We start from the raw sequence: 20,974 nt of genomic DNA, 5'->3' as shown, positions 1-20,974 counted from the left end.
GCAATATGTGAGTAAATGGTAGAAGTTAAATTAATAGCCACCTTCTACAGTTAGTACAGCAGTAGTTGTCTTCTCTCCATAGTCATTTTTAAGTGTGCAACTGTAAGTTCCTTGGTCAGTAGGCTGAACATTTTGTATAGTGAGCAACATGACATTCCCATTTTGTGACATTTTTACTCTTTCTGTTTCTTCTATTGTTTCATTTTCATGTCTCCAGGTAATATGTAAGAAGTCTTCTTGTACTGCACAGATGAATTGGGCTACTTCTCCACACTTCACTGTAATATTGTGCAATTTTAGGAGTATTTTTGGGGACTTATCCCTAATTTCCTCTGTCTTTGCTTGTGATGTGATAAAGATTTCCTCAGAATTTTGCATGGTGACATTTTCACTATAAGCCTCTACTGTCTTCGTGGCTGAGGCAATGAAAGTAGAGGTTTCTGAAATACTTTCAAAAACCTTTACACTTTTGCCAGAGGAAGGTCCTTGAATTGATTTAAATTCATTTAAATATACTTTGGTTTCTGATACTGATTGTGATTGTGATTCTGCAATAGCTTTCCCCGGACTTTGACTAACTACGGATTGCACTGTGTAATCAAGTAAAAAAAAGAAAAAAAAAAAAAAAAGAAAATTAACAACTACATTGCCCTTGGGCCTTATGATAAAAACAAATAATTTGGTATAGATCAAACAGATCACCAAAGAATAATGCATGCTAAATGCATGCTCATTTACAAAAAAATGACAAGATGGAGGGTTCAAAGTTCATGCGGACATAGAAGGTTGCATCTTCTTTCTTTGTCGCCATCCTCTTTGGATAAGAATATTCCTTAGTGATTCCAAATAAGAATGACACTTGAGTCACTACTGGATTGAATGCTTTTGGGTATAGATAGGTTAGCTACTGTAGGTTCAGCTGGAAAATATATTCCATCAGTATAAATTGGCTATTGGCAATGTTTTTTTCAAAGAGAGTTTGGGAGGTGGTATTTGTGTGGAAAAGTGAGGAAGGGGTGAACATGGTATTGTGTTAAACTTGTTACTAAATTATTTCTTTACCTACCCACCAAACCATGTGAATGCTGTGAGATAGGTTCCAGTGATTAGTAAAAGTGTACGGGTGAAATTTCTTAAAATAAACCCCACTGGTAAAGAGCAGGGGATTACCTTCAGATGTTACTGATAAGGTGGCCATAGAGGTTGCTTCACCAGCACTATTTCTAGCCTTGCAAGTGTACTCGCCAGCATGTTCTACATAGGCGTCGACTATAATTAGTATTGCTGTATTAAGTGACTCATCAAAATGAAAGATTATATTTTTGGAAGGAAGGACTAACTGCTGGTTATGAAACCATTTAACTTCAGGTTTTGGCAAACCAGAAACTATTGCTACAAATCTGGCTGTCTCCCCACTTTGCACCTGACAGCTAGAAATAGGCTGAGTGAAGACCGGACTTTGGCCAACCAGGTCCTTCTTTAATGAACCAGGAGAAGAAAATTGCCATTGGGGAATTGATGTAAGCTCCACGCCATTTTTAAGCTCTAAAAAAAGAAGCAGGCCAACCTTAATTTGAAAACTTAAAGGTAGACTTAGTTGGCATAAATTACAAATACCTTCCACAATAATGCAGTGTATAGTATATGCATGATGAGAATTCTTCTCCTGAAATGATTTGCCACCTGCAATGCATTCAGTCTTTTTTTCTTTTAAATCTCCAGTATGTTTATATCAAGCACATGTACATATGTATTTCTGCAGGGATGTGGGCCTCTTTTTTAAACTGAATTTACTGAACACAAATAAAGATATTTTTTTTGTTTGCATTATATAATGTATTTTTTGCAAGGTCATGTGACATGGAAAGACTGCACCTTTAAAATGCAAAGTTGACAGGGTGAAGGAAATGCATAGCAAAGAGAAGAAAAAAATATATAAGGTTTCCAATGCAAGATAATATCGCTGTTCCATATTCTGCATAGAATATGTATTATGCAAGCATGAATAATGTAACGCTATTAGTTGGGTAAAATGACAATGACAACCAGAGACTTTGTTAGTGCTCTTGTTAAATGACTGATTGATACACACACATAGTATAAAATATAACTGCTGATGTACCTTCTAGCTTGAGATTTGCAGTGCAGGAGACTTGTCCTAAATAATTGCTAGCAGCAAAAGTGTAAGTTCCCTCATCTTCAGGATAGGCTTCAGCAATTTCCAGCTGGTATGTATCTTCAAACTGAGTCATTTTAAAGAATTTGGATGGCTTGATCTCTTTGTCTTTAGCGTACCAAGATATTTTGAGGTCTGTTCAAAATAACAACATTTGAGAGTAAATCATTATGGCCCACAGCTTTTTTGGTTGGGGCAGCTATTGATTTGTTGTTGATCTATGTTTGCTCAAATATGGACCTACCAAACTTTCATTCTTGGACAGACCCTTTAGGAGGTCTGACAAAGGTTATGTTCTCTGGTGACAAAGAAGCTAATCTTATGTTGGGAAGCTACAGTTTACCCTTTAAAGTGCTGTATTAAATAAAAACTGTACTGTGAAGACTTTTATCCTTGGATATTCAAACCATTCTAATAATGATAGGATGATAGGATTTTTACTGCACTGCTTCAAATGCAGGATATCATAACACTACTACTTTAAACACTTTAGCATTAAACTAATGTGGTTATATCAAGGACTATGTGCTTATGTATTCATATGCATGTTTGTGAAAATGTGTAGACAAATAACAATATATACATATGATGGATTCAACAATCTGTAGCAAGCAGCACTAGTTAACTGAGATTGTGTAATTATCTGCTTTATCTTGAGTTATCTAAAAAATGGAACCTTTGAAGACTGCATAATTCTGACATAATTTGTATCTGTGTATAATAAAATAATACACTAAGGGCAATCAGTCTGACCTGAACCAGAGACACGGCACTGGAAGCATGCAGAGTGCCCTTCCGAAGTGACGGCATCACGAAGTGGTGTGATGATTTCAGGTGGGTTGGCTGGTGCTTCCAAGTCAGGAGAAACTACTTCTGGAACTAAAGGAAAAAATATATAGTAAATACTTGTCTTTACTTTCCTCCTGCAATGTTTTTTTATTTGTACTGCAAATTGCAAAATACCGGTATATATTTTTTCATTTACCTTCAACTGTGAGTGAAGCTGATGTAGAAGCCATTCCAGAGTCATTGCTTGCTTCACAGGTGTATAGGGCCTCATCTTCAGGGAAAGCTTCAATAAGCAGCATTGTGTACTCTTGTCCATCATGAAGGAACTTGCATTTGAAGCCTGCAGAAAGCTGTGTTGAGTCCTTAAACCAGGCTACTTTGGGCTGAGGCTTGCCTGTAACTACTGTAGTAAATCGAGCAGGCTTCCCTGACTCCACAGTGCAAGGTTCAAGCTTTTGTATAATTACAGGTGGTTCTGGAGCTGTTGGAACAAAAGACAATAATGTCACCTACTAGCTTGAATTTTTAATAACATAAAGGAAAATTCCTGAATAATATATATCAACAGAAATTACATGTAATTAGGTATTCGATCCTAGAAGGATTATTGGCAGTGTGTTCATTTTTAGGGGGTTCAGGTGCCATTGTACATGTTTTAATATTATTCTCATTTAATGGTAGTACTTCTGGGTGATTTCACGAATGCGAAAACTAATATGCTGGCTATAATGTTATAACAATGTTATATCAATTGGAAATTATCTGTTCCGCTAACATACTTTCTGCAAACCTGCATTGTTTTTCTTTCTAAAAATGAATTATGGGAAAATACACAACAGATTAAATCATGAAATATTTATAATTACTTACCATTTACATAAAGAGTAACAGAGCTCCTATTCTTGCCAGCAAAAAATGTATATTCTCCAGCATCACTCATATAGGTTTCAGCGATGACCATGCGATGTACTCGTCTTTCAGTAATGTATTTGTATCTCTCTTCAACATGGAAGTTGATCTCAATGCCATCCTTAAGCCATCGAGCATCCACATCATCCTCATTGACCTCAAACTCAACCACTGCTCTTTGTCTTTCAATAGCCTATCAAAAGTGGTATGCAAGAAATATCTCAGTTTTTATGTTTTTGGAAAAAAATATTTACAGTAGTTTCTGGAAGATGCTAAGATGTCCTTTCTGCTAACTAACTTATATAGGTGAGCATTATAGATATAGACAGACTGAAGGATCAATAAACAGATTTATTAAAAGTCTAAAAAAAAGTATTAAAGATCTGAAAATCCCCACTTATTTTAGTCTTTTTTGCATTCTTTACCATTCATAATTACCAAAAATAATAATAAAATTAATAACTGAAACAATGCAAAACTTAAATATTGTGAGCTTCATGAAGGAATGACCAGTTTTTCATTTGAGAAAAGTTTTTTATTTTTAAACATGTTTCCCTTAAATTTGACATTCTTTTTTTTCTATGAAAGTACAAATATAGTTGGTGATAAACAAGGGATATAAATTGTATTACCTCAACTTGCTTGTGAGCACATGTAATGCGAACATCACGGCCTTCAACAAACAAATTAGCTGTGGACATGTTTCCTCCAGCTACTACAGAGTATTGTCCAGAGTCAGACATTCTGACGGTTGGGATGACCATACGATGGACATATCTCTCCTGCTGGATTTTCACTCTGTGCAAAAAGAAGGAATGTATTTGTTATAGAATATATGGGGGAGGTAACACCAAGAAGGTTTTTTTTTACTCTTAGCTATTGAATCATTTCTCTTTATTTGTGTTTAGCAAAAGTTCATCTTCTCTTGATTGATTATAATAAACTGATTTAAAAAACTACCTGTCTGTAACTTGGAGTTCTTGCCCATCCTTCATCCACTGAACCATAAGATCTGGCTCTGAGATTTCACACTCGAAGGTTGCTCTTTTCTTCTCAAGAACTTTAATATCTTTTATGTGCTTTCTGAATTCAATGTGGCGAGCTGTAAAACAAATTAATATTAAACATTTTAATTAGAACACAAAAATAATAGTTAGAACCTAGGTTTCTGCTACTAAACCTACTGCTTTTTTAAAACAATGCCTTTTCTTATTATTCCTCTGTTAGAGGATCTGTTATCTGAAAAATCCTGGGACCTAAAACCTTCCAGAAAAGAGGCATTCTGTAATTTGGAGCACCATGTCTTAAGATATTTAAACATTAAAAACCTAATTTTATTATTTTACTATAATGGCTTAATTGATATTTAGTACAATGTCAAACAAGTCTGGACTGAAATTAATATTGGCCCTGGTATAGAGGTCCAATTGAAAATTTACCTTCAATATATAAATTGGCTTTAGACACTGCACTTCCAGCAACATAGCTGTATTCTGCAGCATCGCCAAAGTGGACATTTCGAATAGTAAGGGAGTGAGACTGCTGTTTGGCTTTTATCTGGCATCTGTCCGTTGATTTAATTTCAACACCATTTTTCAACCATTTGTAGCTGATGCCTTCATAGTTGACAGTAACTTCAAAAGTGATGGTGTCTTTTTCCTCTGCATTGATGTCTTTCAACATAGAAGTGATCAGGATAGCTGAAAACATAAAAACAATTTATAAGTGTGGTGCTGTAGAAAAATGACATTTTCAACAGAACATTAAGCATGGACCAAAAAAAAAAGTAAAGTCGGCAGCCAAGTCGGGCAAGAGCAAAAGCTCATTGATATGGTACTTGCCCAGAATGATCATTTTACTCGAGGGTCAGATCAATCTGCCCCCTGGTTGCCAAACGTGTGGATCTTTAGGATGAAGACAATAATAACTGTCTGTGTGTTTTAGGTTATTTTCTGGCATTTAGTAGCCAAGTAGCTGCTACTTAGTAGCTGTGTGTGTCTTCACCCTTAGTCCATAAGTGTATGACCAGCTTAAGAACCACCATGGAAATCATGGTTTTATCTTTAATTTAAGATAAGAAGATAAATGAGTCTTATACAATACAATTATCAACATGGTAATTGCTGAGCAGATATCCATTGAGATCCAATCATTGTTTAGCTAATCATTTGTAATTTTAACAGCACATTAAGTAAATTTTGTAAAACTTACGTTTCACTGTGAGAGTTGCGCTCACTTTGTCATTTCCACAAACAAAAGTGTACTCAGCAGAATCTTCACTACTGGTGTTCATAATTATCAACTGGTGGAGTTTACCCTGAACCACAATTTTGAATTTTTCACTCATTTCAATTTCTACCCCATTTTTCAGCCATACAGATGGCACATTGAAATGGGACACTTCACACTGGAAAGAAGCTGTCTTGGTTTCAGGAACCTCAATGTTTTTCATGGTCTTTGTAATGTTTAGAGCTAAAGAAAAAGATTCATTACAAAAATTACCACTTAATTTATACAGATGTTGCATAATCTGTAAAAAATGTTATGCATTTATAAGTATTTAATAGTTACTAGGTTACTGATAAGGCAGCGCTTTGCTACACCATTAATACCCATTAAAAGAACATATGTCCCGAAATGTAAATTTAATATGTACACTTAAAATGTAAAAATGATTGTTTACAGCAAAGCAGGCTAAATGGCATTGAGTTTTTAAATTTGTACAGATTTAGCATGCGGACACCCATATTTTGCTTAATAAACTATTGTGTTATAGAGAACACAGCTGAGGACAGTGAGAGAATAGTAGGAACTAACATGATGTACTTCTGCAAGGTATTTATAGCTTTAAAGGCTAATTTCTTTATAGTGGGCTTACAGATGCAAGAAGATAATCCAATGTGGATCATTCCAACTAGAGCTATGTCATTCATTTAATCTTAGTTATCTAACATAGACAATGGCGTAGTATATTAAAAAAATGAAATAAGCAATATATGAGACAGAAAATGCTATGTTACTTACTTTCTACAAAAAGCTTTGCTTTACTTTCCAGCTGTCCAACGACTGCTGTGTATTCTCCTGCATCTGCAGGTGTAACATTCTGCAGTGTTAGTTTATGTACTTTACGTTCTGACACAACTCTATGCTTGTCACTTGGTTTCAGTTCTACATTTTTGAAATACCATTTCACAGGCACTGTGTCATGAGAAACACTGATTTCAAAGGTAGCGGATGTGTTTTCAAGAGCAGTTACATCTTTAGCTTTCTTGATGATTTTGACAGCTAAAATTGAAGAAAAAAAATTGTTTCATAGTTAATACGGTTTACCTGAAACAGACTAGCAAGTTTTTTTTTTGTTAGTAGAACATCACAAATTTTGCTACACTTCCTAAAGTGGGCTAGTGTCCATGCCCACTTTAAACCACTAATAAAAAATAATTACAATAGGCCCACCTACCCCAAAAGTAGCACAAAGAGCATATAAAATATAATATATGTGATAGGTGAATACTTTAACTCTGTGGGTACTTTTGTTAGTCAGCATGGTGCCTACAAAGCTATCCTGAAAAATATTGGGGCCCTTATGCCACTTGGCGTTACATGTACTACTGTATGCTGTATCTTATGGTACTGTATAATGTGTAGCTTCTGACTTTTCATTATTTAAACAATTTGAAATAAATAATACCCAGGCCATAATCAGGGAAGCCAGAGCATGATTATATTGTTGAGTTTGTAATATACATAGCAAACTGGTGTTTTCAGATTTCTTTAGAGAAAAATAAACTTACTTTCAACATGAAGTCTTGCATTGGCTCCAATTTTGCCCAGCTTAAAGCTGTACACTGACTCGTCAACAACTGCACAGTTCTTAACCTTCAAGGTATGAACTGGGCCTTCAACTGAAATCTCATATTTGTCATTAGATTGAAGTTCCACGCCATTTTTAATCCACTGGGCTCCTTTTACATCAGGATGAGTAAGTTCCACAGTGAAAACGGCAACTTGGGTTTCTGTCACAGTCTGGTTCTTTAGGGTTTTCTTGATCTTAACAGCTGAAAAAAAATATAAACATTTGTGAGAAAAATATATATTTTTTAATTTATTGTATGTAGGCAAATGTATCACACCACAATGCATTAGAAGTGTTAGGTATTATTTGAGCAAGTGGGATAATTAAAAATGTAGATAAGCATTAATTACCTTCAACTTTCAGCTTAGCAGATGTCTTGGAGGTTGCAACTTGGTAAGTATATTCAGCAACATCATCTAGTTTGCTAATGGGAATTATAAGTTGTCTCTTATTGGCAACTGCTTCACTCTTAATGCTGTCACTGAAGCTTATTGGCTTTCCGTCTCTTAACCACTGTCCTTTTGAGCCTGGGTTAGCCACCTCACATTCAAAGACAGCTGTTTGTGATTCGGCTACTATAAGATCCACAAGTGGCTTGCTAATTGCTCCACCTAGAGGATATAAAAGATCCGTGAAACATTTTCCAACTGCTTAACATGCACAAAAAACATTTTATTATTTATATGCAAAACTTCATATTCACTAAAGGAAATAATATAAAGTACATATAAATGCATAATAATATACATGCACTGATATTTTTTTTAGTATGAACTTACTTTTTTGAATAATATAATCAATGAATTACCTGAAACAGTAAGCTTTGCACTTGTATGCTGTTCTCCAGCAAATAAGGTATATTCTCCTTCCTCATCTTTCATCATATCAATTATTGTGAGTGTATATATTTTGCCCTTTGCTTCTATCTTGTATTTTGGGCTTGGTTTTAGTTCTTCTTTCTTGAACTGCCATAAGACGTCAATTCCAGAATGGGACAGTTCAACCTCCAAAGTTACATTCTGGGTTTCAGTGCAAGTTGTATCTTTCAGCCCTCTGATAATCTTTATTTCTGGAAAGATAAATTAATCATTGTTAATGTATGAATATTTCCTCAGAATAATTAAAATGAATGTACCATTATATTAAAAAAATATTATTATAGAAAAAAATACATTTTGTAAAAACTTCAGTTGCACTATATTTAAATAATTTTGTGAGTGGAAGCCGCTGCCAATATATTATTTGTACAGGTAAAAAAGCACAAATTGAATTTAGTACTCCTTTCCAAACTGATTGTGGTGGATCATCCTAATTTGTCTATGGAATGCTACTTCTCACCCAGGTACTATGCACCATTAAAAGATTGGACATTGATAATCCACTGAATATTATCAATTCTGTTTCCAACTAGTATTGCACTGAAGTGATGTTAAGACTAATATGTATTAGGTGGGGACAGTACCGCAATTTCTAGATGATATTTTAGTGATATACCCCCTTTAAATCTTATTGTTTCACAGCACATGAGACAGTGCTAAAATGCCAAAAATTGCACCCATTGTCTGCCATGGCAGTCACCTGAAAGCATTTGTGATTGGTGATTGTTTATTGTTGTTGGGTGAAGTGGCAAACACCAGATTTGCACAAACAATTAATGGTATTCCTATAGCTAGCAATGGTAGATAATGTGGTGCAACATGCTAATGCTAAAAACTGGGGCTGCCTTAGCACCAGAGGTGGTACCATGTGCCATTGCAAGGTTAAAAATGGTGTAATGGTGTTGTTTTAAGGTCACTAAATCAGGGCACATACTTTCCACAGTAAGGTTGCAGCTAGTTTCCACTTTGCCAATCATCAGTTTGTATTGTCCTTCATCTGATGCATAAGTTCGTGAAAACACCAGCCTCTGTTTTGCTCCTTTTGCAATCGCCTGAACACGATCATCAAGTTTGACTGGCTGATTATTAAGGTACCATTTGGCAGATGACATATCAGGAACTGAGATTTTGCTTTCCAGAACGGCTTTTGTTCCTTCAACTGCATTGACATCTTTAAGGCCAATGACAATATCTACAGCTGGAAAAGGTAAAAGGCAAAATTTAGAAACAATAGTATCAATGCAGAAAAGATCTATATTATTTGAGTAAAAATGCATTTACAGCTTCTCTTTAATTCTAAAAACTTACTATAAACTGACAAGCGTCCGGATGTAGAAATATCATGATCACGTATGGTAAAAGAATACTTTCCAGCATCTTCTGCTGTAGCATCTTCTATAAGCAACATGTGTGATAGTTTGTCAATAACAATATGAATACGATCGCTAGGCTGGAGTTCTACTCCGTCTTTCATCCAAACTCCTTCTGCATTTTCCTGAGACACTTTTACTTCAAGTTGAGCAATGTCACTCTCACACACCTTCTGATCGGAGAGTCCTTGCAAAATGGAAATTGGTCGTGCTGCATGGAACAAAGGCATTAATACCTGTTATTGACTAGAAACCAACACAAGATACAAAAAATCATATAAAAACAAATTATTAATTGAACTCACGTTTTACTTTCATATGGCCAGTGGTCTTTTTCCCAGCTACAACACAGCTGTATTCACCCTGATCCTCTTTGGTAACATCTTTAATGGTTAGAGTTTGCCGGCCTCTACGAGAGGCAATTACATATTTACTGTTAGATGTGATCTCTGTATCACCATGATACCATTTTCCTTCAGCATCTTCTAGAGAAACAACGCATTCTAGCTCTCCTGAAAATGTTTCTGGGACTTCAATGTTTTCAAGTTCCTTTACAAACTCAATAGGAGTACCTATAAAAATAGGATCAAGATTGCGTGAGGCAAATAGGACCACAAATAAGAATGTGCCAAATGTAGATATTTGCAACAGACATTAATTTAGAATTTCAAAAGTTTCTGCATCACTTCTATAATAAGGGCAGTGTACTTTTCTCTAGCTGCAAACAATGATGATGATTAGGATTGTGTGTATATAAGAATTTGTGTATTGCTAACTATTAGAATAATAGTTTTTGACAAGTGGTAATGGGTATACTAATGCAATTTTATATTTTGAGTATTTAAGTAATTTATAGAAAGCAGTAAGCATACCTTCAACTATGAGTTTGGCAGTTGTCTTAACAGATTCATCTTCTTTTAGCATGCAGCTATAATCCTCAGCATCAGACATTTCGATTACAAGCACCGAAAGGAAGTGGGCTTTTCTATCTGAATGCATTCGGTACTTATCGCCAGGATGAATTTCCACTCCATTTTTAAACCATTTCACTTTAATAAAAGGCTCCGATGTTTCGCACTCAAAGGTTGCCATGCTGTCTTTTTCCTTTGCTGTTAAATCTTGTAATGCTTCTGTAAATGTTATCAACTGTTTGCCTACAGACAAAGACAAAAACGTTATTAGGTAAACAAATAATATATCTTTACTGTCATTTAGACTTTATTTAAAAAAGCAAAAGTTGCTTGCCTTAGGTACATTGTTAGGCAATATAAAGTAGCAGATGTCTTTGCAAATCAAACAAACAATGTTCTTTTTGTTAAGTTAAAAATGAAACATTCTATGTTCATGCCATATGTATTTTTTTTAAAACGTATGGTAATAAGATTATATTCAATCTTACCTTGCACCAGCAAGAAGGCATGGCTTGAGGTTTCACCAGCTACATTTATTGCTTTAACCATAATGCTGGAAGAATCTTCAGCGACGACATCCCTGATAACTAACTCACAAACATTGTCTTCTGGCCAGTACCAGTAAATGCGGTCAGACCTTTCAATTTTTACACCATTTTTGAACCATTGGCATTCTGGATCTGGCTTTCCAACAACTCTAACTCTGAAATGAGCCTCTGATCCTTGTGCTACTGTTTGACTTTGGATTCTTTCATGAATCTTAGGAGCTTCCATGCTTGGGGATAACTCTATTCTGTCAGGCTTGAATGTTGGAATAGTTATTTTGCCTTCAGCTTCAAGCGCTTTCTTCTCTTCTTCAGTTAGTTCTTTGGTCCAGTGCATAAGGTCATCTTTTGTCTTCTTTAGCATATCTTCATATGCTTCATCTTTTCTGCGAGATTTCATCTCAACAGCAGTAATGGCTTCATAATACCCCTCCTCTGTTCTGCGTTTAAATTTGCTACGCAGTTCTTCTGATTCTTCAGAAATTTTTTCATGGCTAATTCTCTCTGCTTTCTTCAGTTTCACAACTTCTTTTCCTGAAGCATCAACAACCTTTTCTACTTTCTTAACTTCAAAGTGAAGTTTGCCTGATTCAGGTGCGGGAGCTGTCACTTTAGGTTCCTGTGTACGACGAAGAACAGATCTAAAATCTTCTTTCTGTTGAATCTCAAGTTTAACAACATGTTCAACAACACCATCTGGGTTTTCAGCAGAGACTTTGACTTCTCCTGAGTCATAGGATTTGCAGTCAACAATTTCAAGGTAGTAAATACCATCATAGCGAAGTCTGAATCTTTTACTTTTACGAATAAGTTGTCCATTTAGGTACCAGTTAACTTTTGGCTGAGGATATCCAGTAACACGACAACGGAATCGTGCAATTTCTCCTTCAAATACTCGTGCTGGCTCAGGAAACAAAACAATTTCTGGTTTTTGCTTTTCTTTTATTTCCTCTGTTACACCAACAAGAGCTCCTTCATGTGCATGTCTTTCCATTTCTTCAATTCTTTGCATTCCTCTACGGCCCTCAGGCAACTGAGTCTCCTCAACAAGACTTTTCTCATCCTTAACTATTAAAGTCGCTGATGTGTGATCTGTCCCATATTTGTTTGTTGCTCTACAAGTTATGACACCACTGTCTCTTGGGTAAGCTACCTCATAATCTAGACTACAATATCCAAATTCATTAACCATTCGAAGTCTGTTGGCAGCAGCCAGTGGTTTTCCATCATGGAGCCATTCAACAACCATTGTTGGATCTCCAATTGGTGTAAGTCGGCATTCAAAGTGTGATGGCCCAAAACGTTTGAGCCTTACAGAAGTGAGCTTCTTCTTAAAGAAGGGCTTCTGCTGCTTCTCTTTGTCATAGAGATCTCCCTCTTCCCACTGTTCCTGACCATAGCGAAGATGGAGGGGTTCCAGTTCTGGAGCTGCAATCTCTTTAGCTTTGTATGTTCCCTTTGGAATGATTAGCCTTCTCTCTGGTTCTGGCTCAGCAAATTCCACTTCAACATTTACTTTACATCTTGTAGTATCACGTCCAGCCTTGTTAATGGCTGTGGCAGTATACCATGCTGCATCATGGCTAACTGTAGAGTTTATGCTAAGTGCTGCTTGTCCTTTTGTTCCATCAATTCTGAAAATAAAATGAAAAAAAAAAAACATATAATGTGTGAATTAGCTATACAATTAGTGACAAAAGATGTATCAAAACAGTTAAAATCAGATGCACTTACTTTATATTTGGAAATTTGTGTGGTGCAATGATGTCGCTGTTCTTTAACCATACAATATCTGGATTGGGGTTTCCCACTGCTTTTACTGACATTTCAAGTTTTGAGCCTTCTTTGACACTCACATTTCTGAGTTTTTCCACAAATTGTGGTCTCTGTATGTGTTCCTTTGCTGTAGAAATCAAAGCAAAATGAACATTAAGTAAATGGTCTAAACCTTGTAAATGAAAATTAAACAAAGTATTGGACTAAGCATAAATACCTTCTACTGTCAATGTCATTGAGACTGAAGTTTTGCCAGCCCTATTCTGAGCAATCACTGTCCATTCTCCAGAATCTGTTGGCATTGCTGGGACAATAATAAGCGACTGTGTTCCATCCTCCTTTATAACTATTTTATGGGTATAGTCATTGACAATTTGCTGACCTGTAAAATAACATGCAACACGTGTTTAGTGAAAAACTGCATGCAAAAGCTATAGATTTTCACAAGCTTGACCATAAATAATTAAACAATATGAATACTAATACATAAAAAAATGATAAATGATAATGTAGGAGGCAAAATTGAAAATGCAAGATAAACAGAATAGGCAAGATGCAGTAGTAGAAATTAAGATGCAGTAGTAGAAATTAAGTTCTAACCCTTACCATTATGGAACCAGAAGGTTTCTGGCATAGGTCTCCCAACAACTTTTAAGTCAAATCTTGCCGTTTGGCCTTCACTACATTTAAATGAAGCAGGTTTTAGTACAAAAACTGGTTTGTATAGCCTCTCTAACTGAGATTCATCAGTTTCATCCAGTCTGCGAGCAGGCGAGCGTGCCGGAGAGCGGCCAGGAGAACGACTTGGAGAGCGTGGGGACACAGACCTTTAAACAAAAAAATAATATGTTTGTTATGATTTTAGATTTCTTAGTGCAGCTATTTTAAATTCTCGATCTTCCACTGACAAAATAGATACCTGATATTTCAAAAATGTGGCTACTTAATAAGTTAATTATGCATGCCAGTTGTATAAAAAAGAGTTGCAAATAAATAGATAGACCAATTCAATGGAACATGGACGGTGTAAAAAAACATAATATAAAATATAAGATACCTTATTCGTTTAACTGCTTCTGGGGCAGGTATGTAGGCAGGTACTCCAGTTGGTGCTCCGGGCTCAACATAAAGTTTTGATGAGCAAATGGCATTTCCTTTTACATTACTAGCAAGTGCAGTATAAATGCCTTCATCCTCAGTTGCCAAAACAGAGATGCGCAGACTAGCTCTCCCATCTTGTAGGAGCTCCATCTGGTGTCGCCCTCCCTGCTTTATGCGTTTACCATCCTTGTACCATGCAATCTGAAAGATAATAAAAAAAAACACATTATCATTTTAGTATAAAAGCTTTCTAAAAACTAAATGTTTTTGACATACAACCATATTTTTAAATTGAGCTTGATTGCTTCACCAGCCCTATCACAGTGATGCACCGTGCCCTCAAAGCTGTCCACAGCAGCTCCCCACCTTCTGATTTTGTTAATCCCTATTTTGAGTGTCAGAGACATTGCACATGCCCAGTGTTCTCTAAACTACTGCTGACTGAGAGGTTAAGTTTAGGGGTTGGTGGAAATCAAAATATTTGGCAAAAGTGATGTTACATCTGTCAGTTATAAAACAGAATTCACTCATTTCTATGACATTGTGCAATATTTATCCAAAATAATTAATAAACAGCCATGTACCTTTAATTTAATATTACTTATACATATACAGTCCCTAACCTTAAGCAACTGACAGCAGCCCAGAGCATATCTTATTGAATAAAAGGAAAATAAAGATGCAACAGGTGCATCTTGAAGGCACAGATCCTTACTGCCAAAGGGCTGTGTTGGACTTGGGAGATTACAAGAGCTTGAAACCTAAGGTGTCCCATTTCTACATTTTTGTTGATCTTTTATCACCTTTTTAAAATATTTAAATCCCAAATTCAGTATTTTTAAATCTGTACAACTACTTAATACTATTTTTAATTATACCCTTAATTAAAGATAGCTAATTAACTATCACGTATTATACATTTGATATTTTGTTTTTCCTTTCTTTCTTAAAACAGTGTAGCAAAAAGAATTGAAAGACAATGGTATTGGCTGTTTTATCAAAAATCAAATGTATCTATGATTTTGCAGCAAGTCGATTGCTTGACAGCTGCAACTTCATGCAAAATCAAAAAAAGTCATCTGCAAAATATAACAAAAACCAAACTTTTTCTAAAAGTAAAAAATTAAAATAACACCACTAAAATCTGTTGCGATATCATAGAATTCAGTGGACCAAACAGCATTCAAAGAAGCGCAAAAATGTATGTTTTGATTTAGCCTGAAAATGCATGAAAAATATTATCCACAATTTTTCCAATGATTATTCTGCAACTTTATGCAACCAAGATTTACCCTTTTGTTATTTTTGTAATTTATATAATGTTATAAATATGTGTAAAATTGTGGTAAAAACTGTGAATGATAACCGTTGCCATTTTCTCCCCACCATTTTTGATATATATGCCCCATAATTGTTTAATTACAAAAAATGCCAAAAAGCATTTTTTGTTCTTCAACTCATCTTATCTGATGATTTTAATAAAATACCTTTGGTAATGGGTAACCAGACATTTTGCAGTGGAAAGTAACACCCATTCCTTCAAGGATCTGGTAACTCTTCAGTCGTATATCAAATCCTGACACAACTGTCTCGGATTCTGACACATCAACAATCATTTCTTCTCCATCTTCTTCAAGAAGTTCTTCTAAGCTTGTTTTAATTATTCTGTATTCAATCTCCTTGATAAGTTTCTCCTCAAATGAAGTAAGCTGATATTCCTAAAAAACACAAAAACAGTAAAAGATATTAGGAAGGCAAATTCAGGTCACACATAACATAGAGTGCAACAATTGTTTGTTTTAGGGTGCAACAATTAAACTCAAGTTGAACAATCCGAAAAAAAGCTTTAAGACAATAAATACGTATAAATATAGTGTGATATGTTTAAAATTATTATGCTGTAAATCCAGGGTCAGACTGGGGCACAGTAAAAAAACCCGGAGTGCCCTGGCTCTGTTGGGCCCCAGCGGCCGAGACCCGATCCCTGTCAGCGCTCCCCCAGCCGCCTGTGTCCCACCACTGGCACGTTTCACTTAAACATGCTCAAGGGAGAGCGGGGGCCCCCATGGGGGGATGCGGCCGCTGGAGGCACCTTGAGGGGTGTGGGGCCTCTGGGGTGGCAGCCCTGGTGGGCCCTGCCCCCCCCCAGTCCAACCCTGCGTAAATCAAAACTAACTGCAAATGTAATTCTGGTTCCTTGGAGGCCACAAATAAGGTTTTATAAAGAGGATAAGGCATCAAAGCAACTATAGATGCAATTTTCACTTAACTTACCTCAGCATGTATCGTTGTTTGAACAAGAGATGTATCTTTGGCCATTTTCTTCCTTATAAGGGCTTGTTCTCTTTCATACTCCTTATCATATTCTAGAACCACTGGTGCAACTTCAGCAACACTGGGTTCTGGCACGAATGCAGTTGGTTCTTCATGCATCTTTGTGAATGAATCATATTCACCTATTGCAAATTTAAAATCATACATAAGATTTTGCGCCCATATTTCTCTCACATTTTGCAATTAATGTTGATGTAATCTCAGAAAGAATTATGTCATATTTTACCTTCTTCCAAGAGACTAACTGCTTCAGCAGTCTCTCCATATTTATTACGAATAACAATAGTGTATTCTCCGGCATCATCAGCGAAAGTCATGGAAATCTCAAGCTTGCAGTCTCCAGATTCCTTGTTATATGTTACTTTGTATCTGTGAAAGGAAAACATTCTATGTTAAAAGTTATTACTAAACCATCTCAAAATACATGATTCTGAACCTTGTATAGTTTCACTGGATCTATAAATGTACACATAAAACATGAAACATATAGGATAAATGGGAAAAACCCTAATTTTGTAGGCAATTATGAATAATATATGGTGCTGGTTTCACTTTGTGCTAAAAATTAATCCTATCTGTAAAAATGACCCCTTTATTGGAGCTCCCTATAGATCCTATCACTTCTCTGTCCGAGTTTGGGCAAATCCTAACGGTCCCTGCCAGAAGCACAGTAGGAAGGGGAGAGCCAATCACAGCCCTGCAGGCACACAAGCACAGGCAGGCTTCAGTTCCCTATCAGGTCAGCCTAGTTGCTGATTGGTTCCTATCCTACAGTGCCTGTACTGAGGGCCGCCGTCTCCCCAGCTCATCCAGAGAATTCAGCCAGCAGGAAGTGGAATTGGATGGGCGGGGCTAGTGGGGTTTGGGGCGAATTTCTCAATAAATCAGTCTGAAACACAACTTTTTTAACACAATTCTTCTATATCTAGAGGAGTACAATTTCCTGGTACATTGGTAATTTTTATAGGATATGTCTCCTTTAACAGGAACTTATCGAAAAGTGAAGCAAGGAAGAGAAAAAGTCATTCAGTCTTAATATATACCTGTATCCAGTACTAAGGGGAACACCAGCCTTTTTCCAGTAAATATGTGGCTTTGGGTTGCCTCCGATTTGACAGTCAAAAACAACTTTTCCTCCCTCAACCAACTTCTGCATTGTTGGTTTTCTGATAAAGAAAGGAGCAATCCCTTCTCCAGTTTCAGCTGGAGCGGGTGCCTCGACTTCCATTTTCTGTGGTTCTTCAGGGTATCTAAAAAAGACAATGATATTATAGATGAGTGGTGAGGTTTTAATACAGTTTAATACACTCATATATATGTGTGTATGCTTATCAAAAGCAAAAGCCCCAAAAAATAATTAAAAGGTGATTACGTTTTATCTTCTGTAATTTTCTCAGAAACGACTTCTTTCGCCTCATACTCTTCTGAAACTGTAAAACAAGGACATGATTATTCTTTTATGCACTGCAGTGTGTTTAATATGTGGCATGGCAAGAATAAAAAGCCTCAGGAGGCAAGGGATTAAAGGATAAGCAAAACTTTAAAATAAGTGAATGTGAAATAGGTAACAGCGCTAATCTAGGCACTTTTGCTATTTACATTCATTATTTTTTCTTTTAAAGGAGAAGGAAAGTCATTTTGGCATTTTTTAATTCATTTTTTTTGGCATTCAATAGATTAACCACATTAGTGCAAGCTACAACGCTATATTTATTCTGCAGAAAGTGTTACCATATATGAATAAACAGCAATAGAATCTCCCTCTGTTTGTTTAAGATAGCAGCTGCCATTTTAGCTTGGTCTCCATAGCTTCCTGCTGAATAGCTCTAGCCATTATAGCTCAGATCACACATTCATAGGGGAGGGGGAAGGGAGTTCTTATCATTCTTGTGGGAGGGGGGAGCAGGAGAGGAGAGAGCTGCGCAGACTCTAGCCCCGGAAATAAAGGATTTTTCTGAGAGAGGAAGTCAGATACCCAAAGAACATGTTTACAAAAATGGATACAAGAAATCCTGTGTTTATTTTGATAGTGAAGCATTTCTGTGAGTGCTTATGGCTGTATTTACATAGACTTTTCTGACAAAGCTTACTTAGTTGTTACCTTTTCTTCTCCTTTAAGATTCCAAGATATTAAGGGTTGGTACTATTAACATAAATTAATTTTTTTACAACAGCACCACCTGCTGGTCAGTTTATGACCGTGATCCAGTGGAGGAACTTGTCAGAAGAAAGAAGTAGGGCTGATCTGATGTTTTTCTGGTTAGAAAAAAAATGATAAACCTCAGATTACTTTTCTCACGTTTCCTAACCAGAACATCAGACGAGTCCTCTCTCTTTCTTTTGACAAGTTCCTCAACTGGATCATGGTTGGAAATTGACCAGCAGGTGGTGTCATTGTAACAAAATTCATTCATATTAACAATGTATATAACCCTTAATATCTTAGAATATTAAAAAACAAATAAATATAAATTGCAAAAGTGCTTAGAATGTCACTCTCATCAGTTATCATCAGCTTATTTAAAGGTTTACTTATTATTAAAACAATCACTCCTTTTAGCAATAAAATGAAAATGTATGGTTAGTTAAATATTACTAAAAGTGTATTTAACATCACCTAAACACAGCTATTTTTGTCTAGTTTTTTAACTATTTTTCAATTTTCCACCCTGGTAAGTTTTCTACACTTTCTTCTATCTGTATGTAATACAGTCCGCTAATTGCAGCAAAGCTAAAGAAGTTATAATGATGTTGATTTTATTTATAATACAGATATGGCATCTATTACCCAGAATGATTGGGGTTTTCAGTATAAGAGATCTTTCTATATTGTAAAACAATATGCCTTAACACTACTTAAGAATTAAAAAAAACCGCAATGCGCTTGTTTTGCATTTGGATTTATGCTTGTTTAGTTAATATGATCTAAAAGGTACTGTCTTATTATCACAGAGAAAAAGCAAAAAATAAAACTTCTTAAATGGGACACTACAGGAAATGGCAATGTTGTGCTTTGGAGCTATTTAATTATCTCCCATTCTTGCAATATTAATCCATTTCTTGACAGAATCATTGGAAAAATCATTTAAAAAATAATTTACAATAAAGAGATTTAATTAGGCATCCCGCCTTGTTTACATAGGCAAGCAAAGACTGTACCATCAGAAGAAAGCGGTGGCAGAGTAAAAGTATTCTTATCCTTAAGTTCTTGTACTAATTGACTCACAGAATTTTGGTTACATAGATATAGATCAGGCTACTTTGTCGCTCTAGCTCTCTCTCTCACTATATATATATAAATATATATAGGTGCATGGAAAGGCCAGCACTCACGGGACTTTTAGCAATAGTAAAGAATAAAGGATTTCACCAAAGCAAAGCGTCACAGCATGGTTTCTTTATTCATCCGACGTTTCAGTTCCAGCAGGAACTTTCATCAGGGAGGAAGTTCCTGCTGGAACTGAAACGTCGGATGAATAAAGAAACCATGCTGTGACGCTTTGCTTTGGTGAAATCCTTTATTCTTTACTATTGCTAAAAGTCCCGTGAGTGCTGGCCTTTCCATGCACCTAGATTCATTTTTTACTGGCATTAGCACCCGGGCACTTTCTATTGTTTGTGGAGTGCTACCTGTCCTGGAACTGTATAAATATATATATATATGTTTGAAATAAACTCTGATGGCTTACCTTGTACGAGGAGGTAGCAAGATGTGCTGACTGTTCCAGCTTCATTGGATGCAGTGCAAGTAAATCTTCCACTATCTTCTGCGAAGGCTTCACGAATTACGAGACGGACAATCTCTTGTTCAAAAGTAATTTGGAAATCAATCGAATTTTCAATGCGGTAATCTTCTCTAAACCACACCACAGTTGGGGATGGATATCCAGCAATTGTACACTCCAAAGTGACAGACTCTCCTTCAAATACGGTTATGTTTTTCAAGCCCTGTGTAGATGGGGGAGACAAATATTTGTGATTACAAAAGTGTTTTTTTGACATTAAAAAAAAAGGATCAATGATGTTTATGCTTTTAGGGGGCACAGTTAGAGTAGAGCCTTAATTTACAATAGGGATGCATCAAATCCAGGATTCAGTTCGGGATTTCTGCCAAGATTCGGCCTTTTTCAGCATGATTCAGATTTGGCTGAATCCATGCCTCTGGCCGAACTGAATCCAAATCCTTAAAATCATGTGACTTTTTGTCACATAAACACGTAAGTTGAAAATTTTTCACCATTTACTTTGCGCACAGTACTCTTTAACCCTTACTTATACTAATTTACATATGCAAACTAAGATTCCATTTGGTATTCACAAAGGATTTGG

At 36.0% G+C, this 20,974-nt stretch overlaps 1 protein-coding gene across 3 annotated transcripts in view; it reads right to left on the bottom strand.

The window, feature by feature from the left end:
• The window catches only part of ttn (titin), a 222,150-nt gene that overhangs the window by 183,982 nt on the left and 17,194 nt on the right, over window positions 1-20,974 (bottom strand). For 2 of the 3 annotated variants that reach the window (XM_031892916.1, XM_031892917.1), the window contains exons 15-42: window positions 20,335-20,593; window positions 18,018-18,075; window positions 17,689-17,895; window positions 16,872-17,014; window positions 16,586-16,767; window positions 15,799-16,029; window positions 14,268-14,512; window positions 13,817-14,037; window positions 13,428-13,592; window positions 13,169-13,337; window positions 11,378-13,068; window positions 10,851-11,132; window positions 10,284-10,550; window positions 9,917-10,189; window positions 9,543-9,806; window positions 8,539-8,799; window positions 8,081-8,341; window positions 7,669-7,932; window positions 6,899-7,159; window positions 6,086-6,346; window positions 5,314-5,574; window positions 4,835-4,976; window positions 4,507-4,672; window positions 3,836-4,067; window positions 3,162-3,446; window positions 2,930-3,055; window positions 2,123-2,311; window positions 42-590 (exon numbers count right to left, since the gene is read on the bottom strand). In XM_031892916.1, the coding sequence (XP_031748776.1) occupies window positions 42-590; window positions 2,123-2,311; window positions 2,930-3,055; window positions 3,162-3,446; window positions 3,836-4,067; window positions 4,507-4,672; window positions 4,835-4,976; window positions 5,314-5,574; window positions 6,086-6,346; window positions 6,899-7,159; window positions 7,669-7,932; window positions 8,081-8,341; window positions 8,539-8,799; window positions 9,543-9,806; window positions 9,917-10,189; window positions 10,284-10,550; window positions 10,851-11,132; window positions 11,378-13,068; window positions 13,169-13,337; window positions 13,428-13,592; window positions 13,817-14,037; window positions 14,268-14,512; window positions 15,799-16,029; window positions 16,586-16,767; window positions 16,872-17,014; window positions 17,689-17,895; window positions 18,018-18,075; window positions 20,335-20,593 (7,915 nt within the window). The remainder of the gene's footprint in view (window positions 1-41; window positions 591-2,122; window positions 2,312-2,929; window positions 3,056-3,161; window positions 3,447-3,835; window positions 4,068-4,506; window positions 4,673-4,834; window positions 4,977-5,313; window positions 5,575-6,085; window positions 6,347-6,898; window positions 7,160-7,668; window positions 7,933-8,080; window positions 8,342-8,538; window positions 8,800-9,542; window positions 9,807-9,916; window positions 10,190-10,283; window positions 10,551-10,850; window positions 11,133-11,377; window positions 13,069-13,168; window positions 13,338-13,427; window positions 13,593-13,816; window positions 14,038-14,267; window positions 14,513-15,798; window positions 16,030-16,585; window positions 16,768-16,871; window positions 17,015-17,688; window positions 17,896-18,017; window positions 18,076-20,334; window positions 20,594-20,974) is intronic. The other variant, XM_031892918.1, reaches the window with a different exon arrangement.

Source organism: Xenopus tropicalis, chromosome 9 (genome assembly GCF_000004195.4).
Source record: "Xenopus tropicalis strain Nigerian chromosome 9, UCB_Xtro_10.0, whole genome shotgun sequence".
Lineage (NCBI taxonomy): Eukaryota > Metazoa > Chordata > Amphibia > Anura > Pipidae > Xenopus > Xenopus tropicalis.
This window is presented reverse-complemented; position numbering and strand designations above follow the sequence as displayed.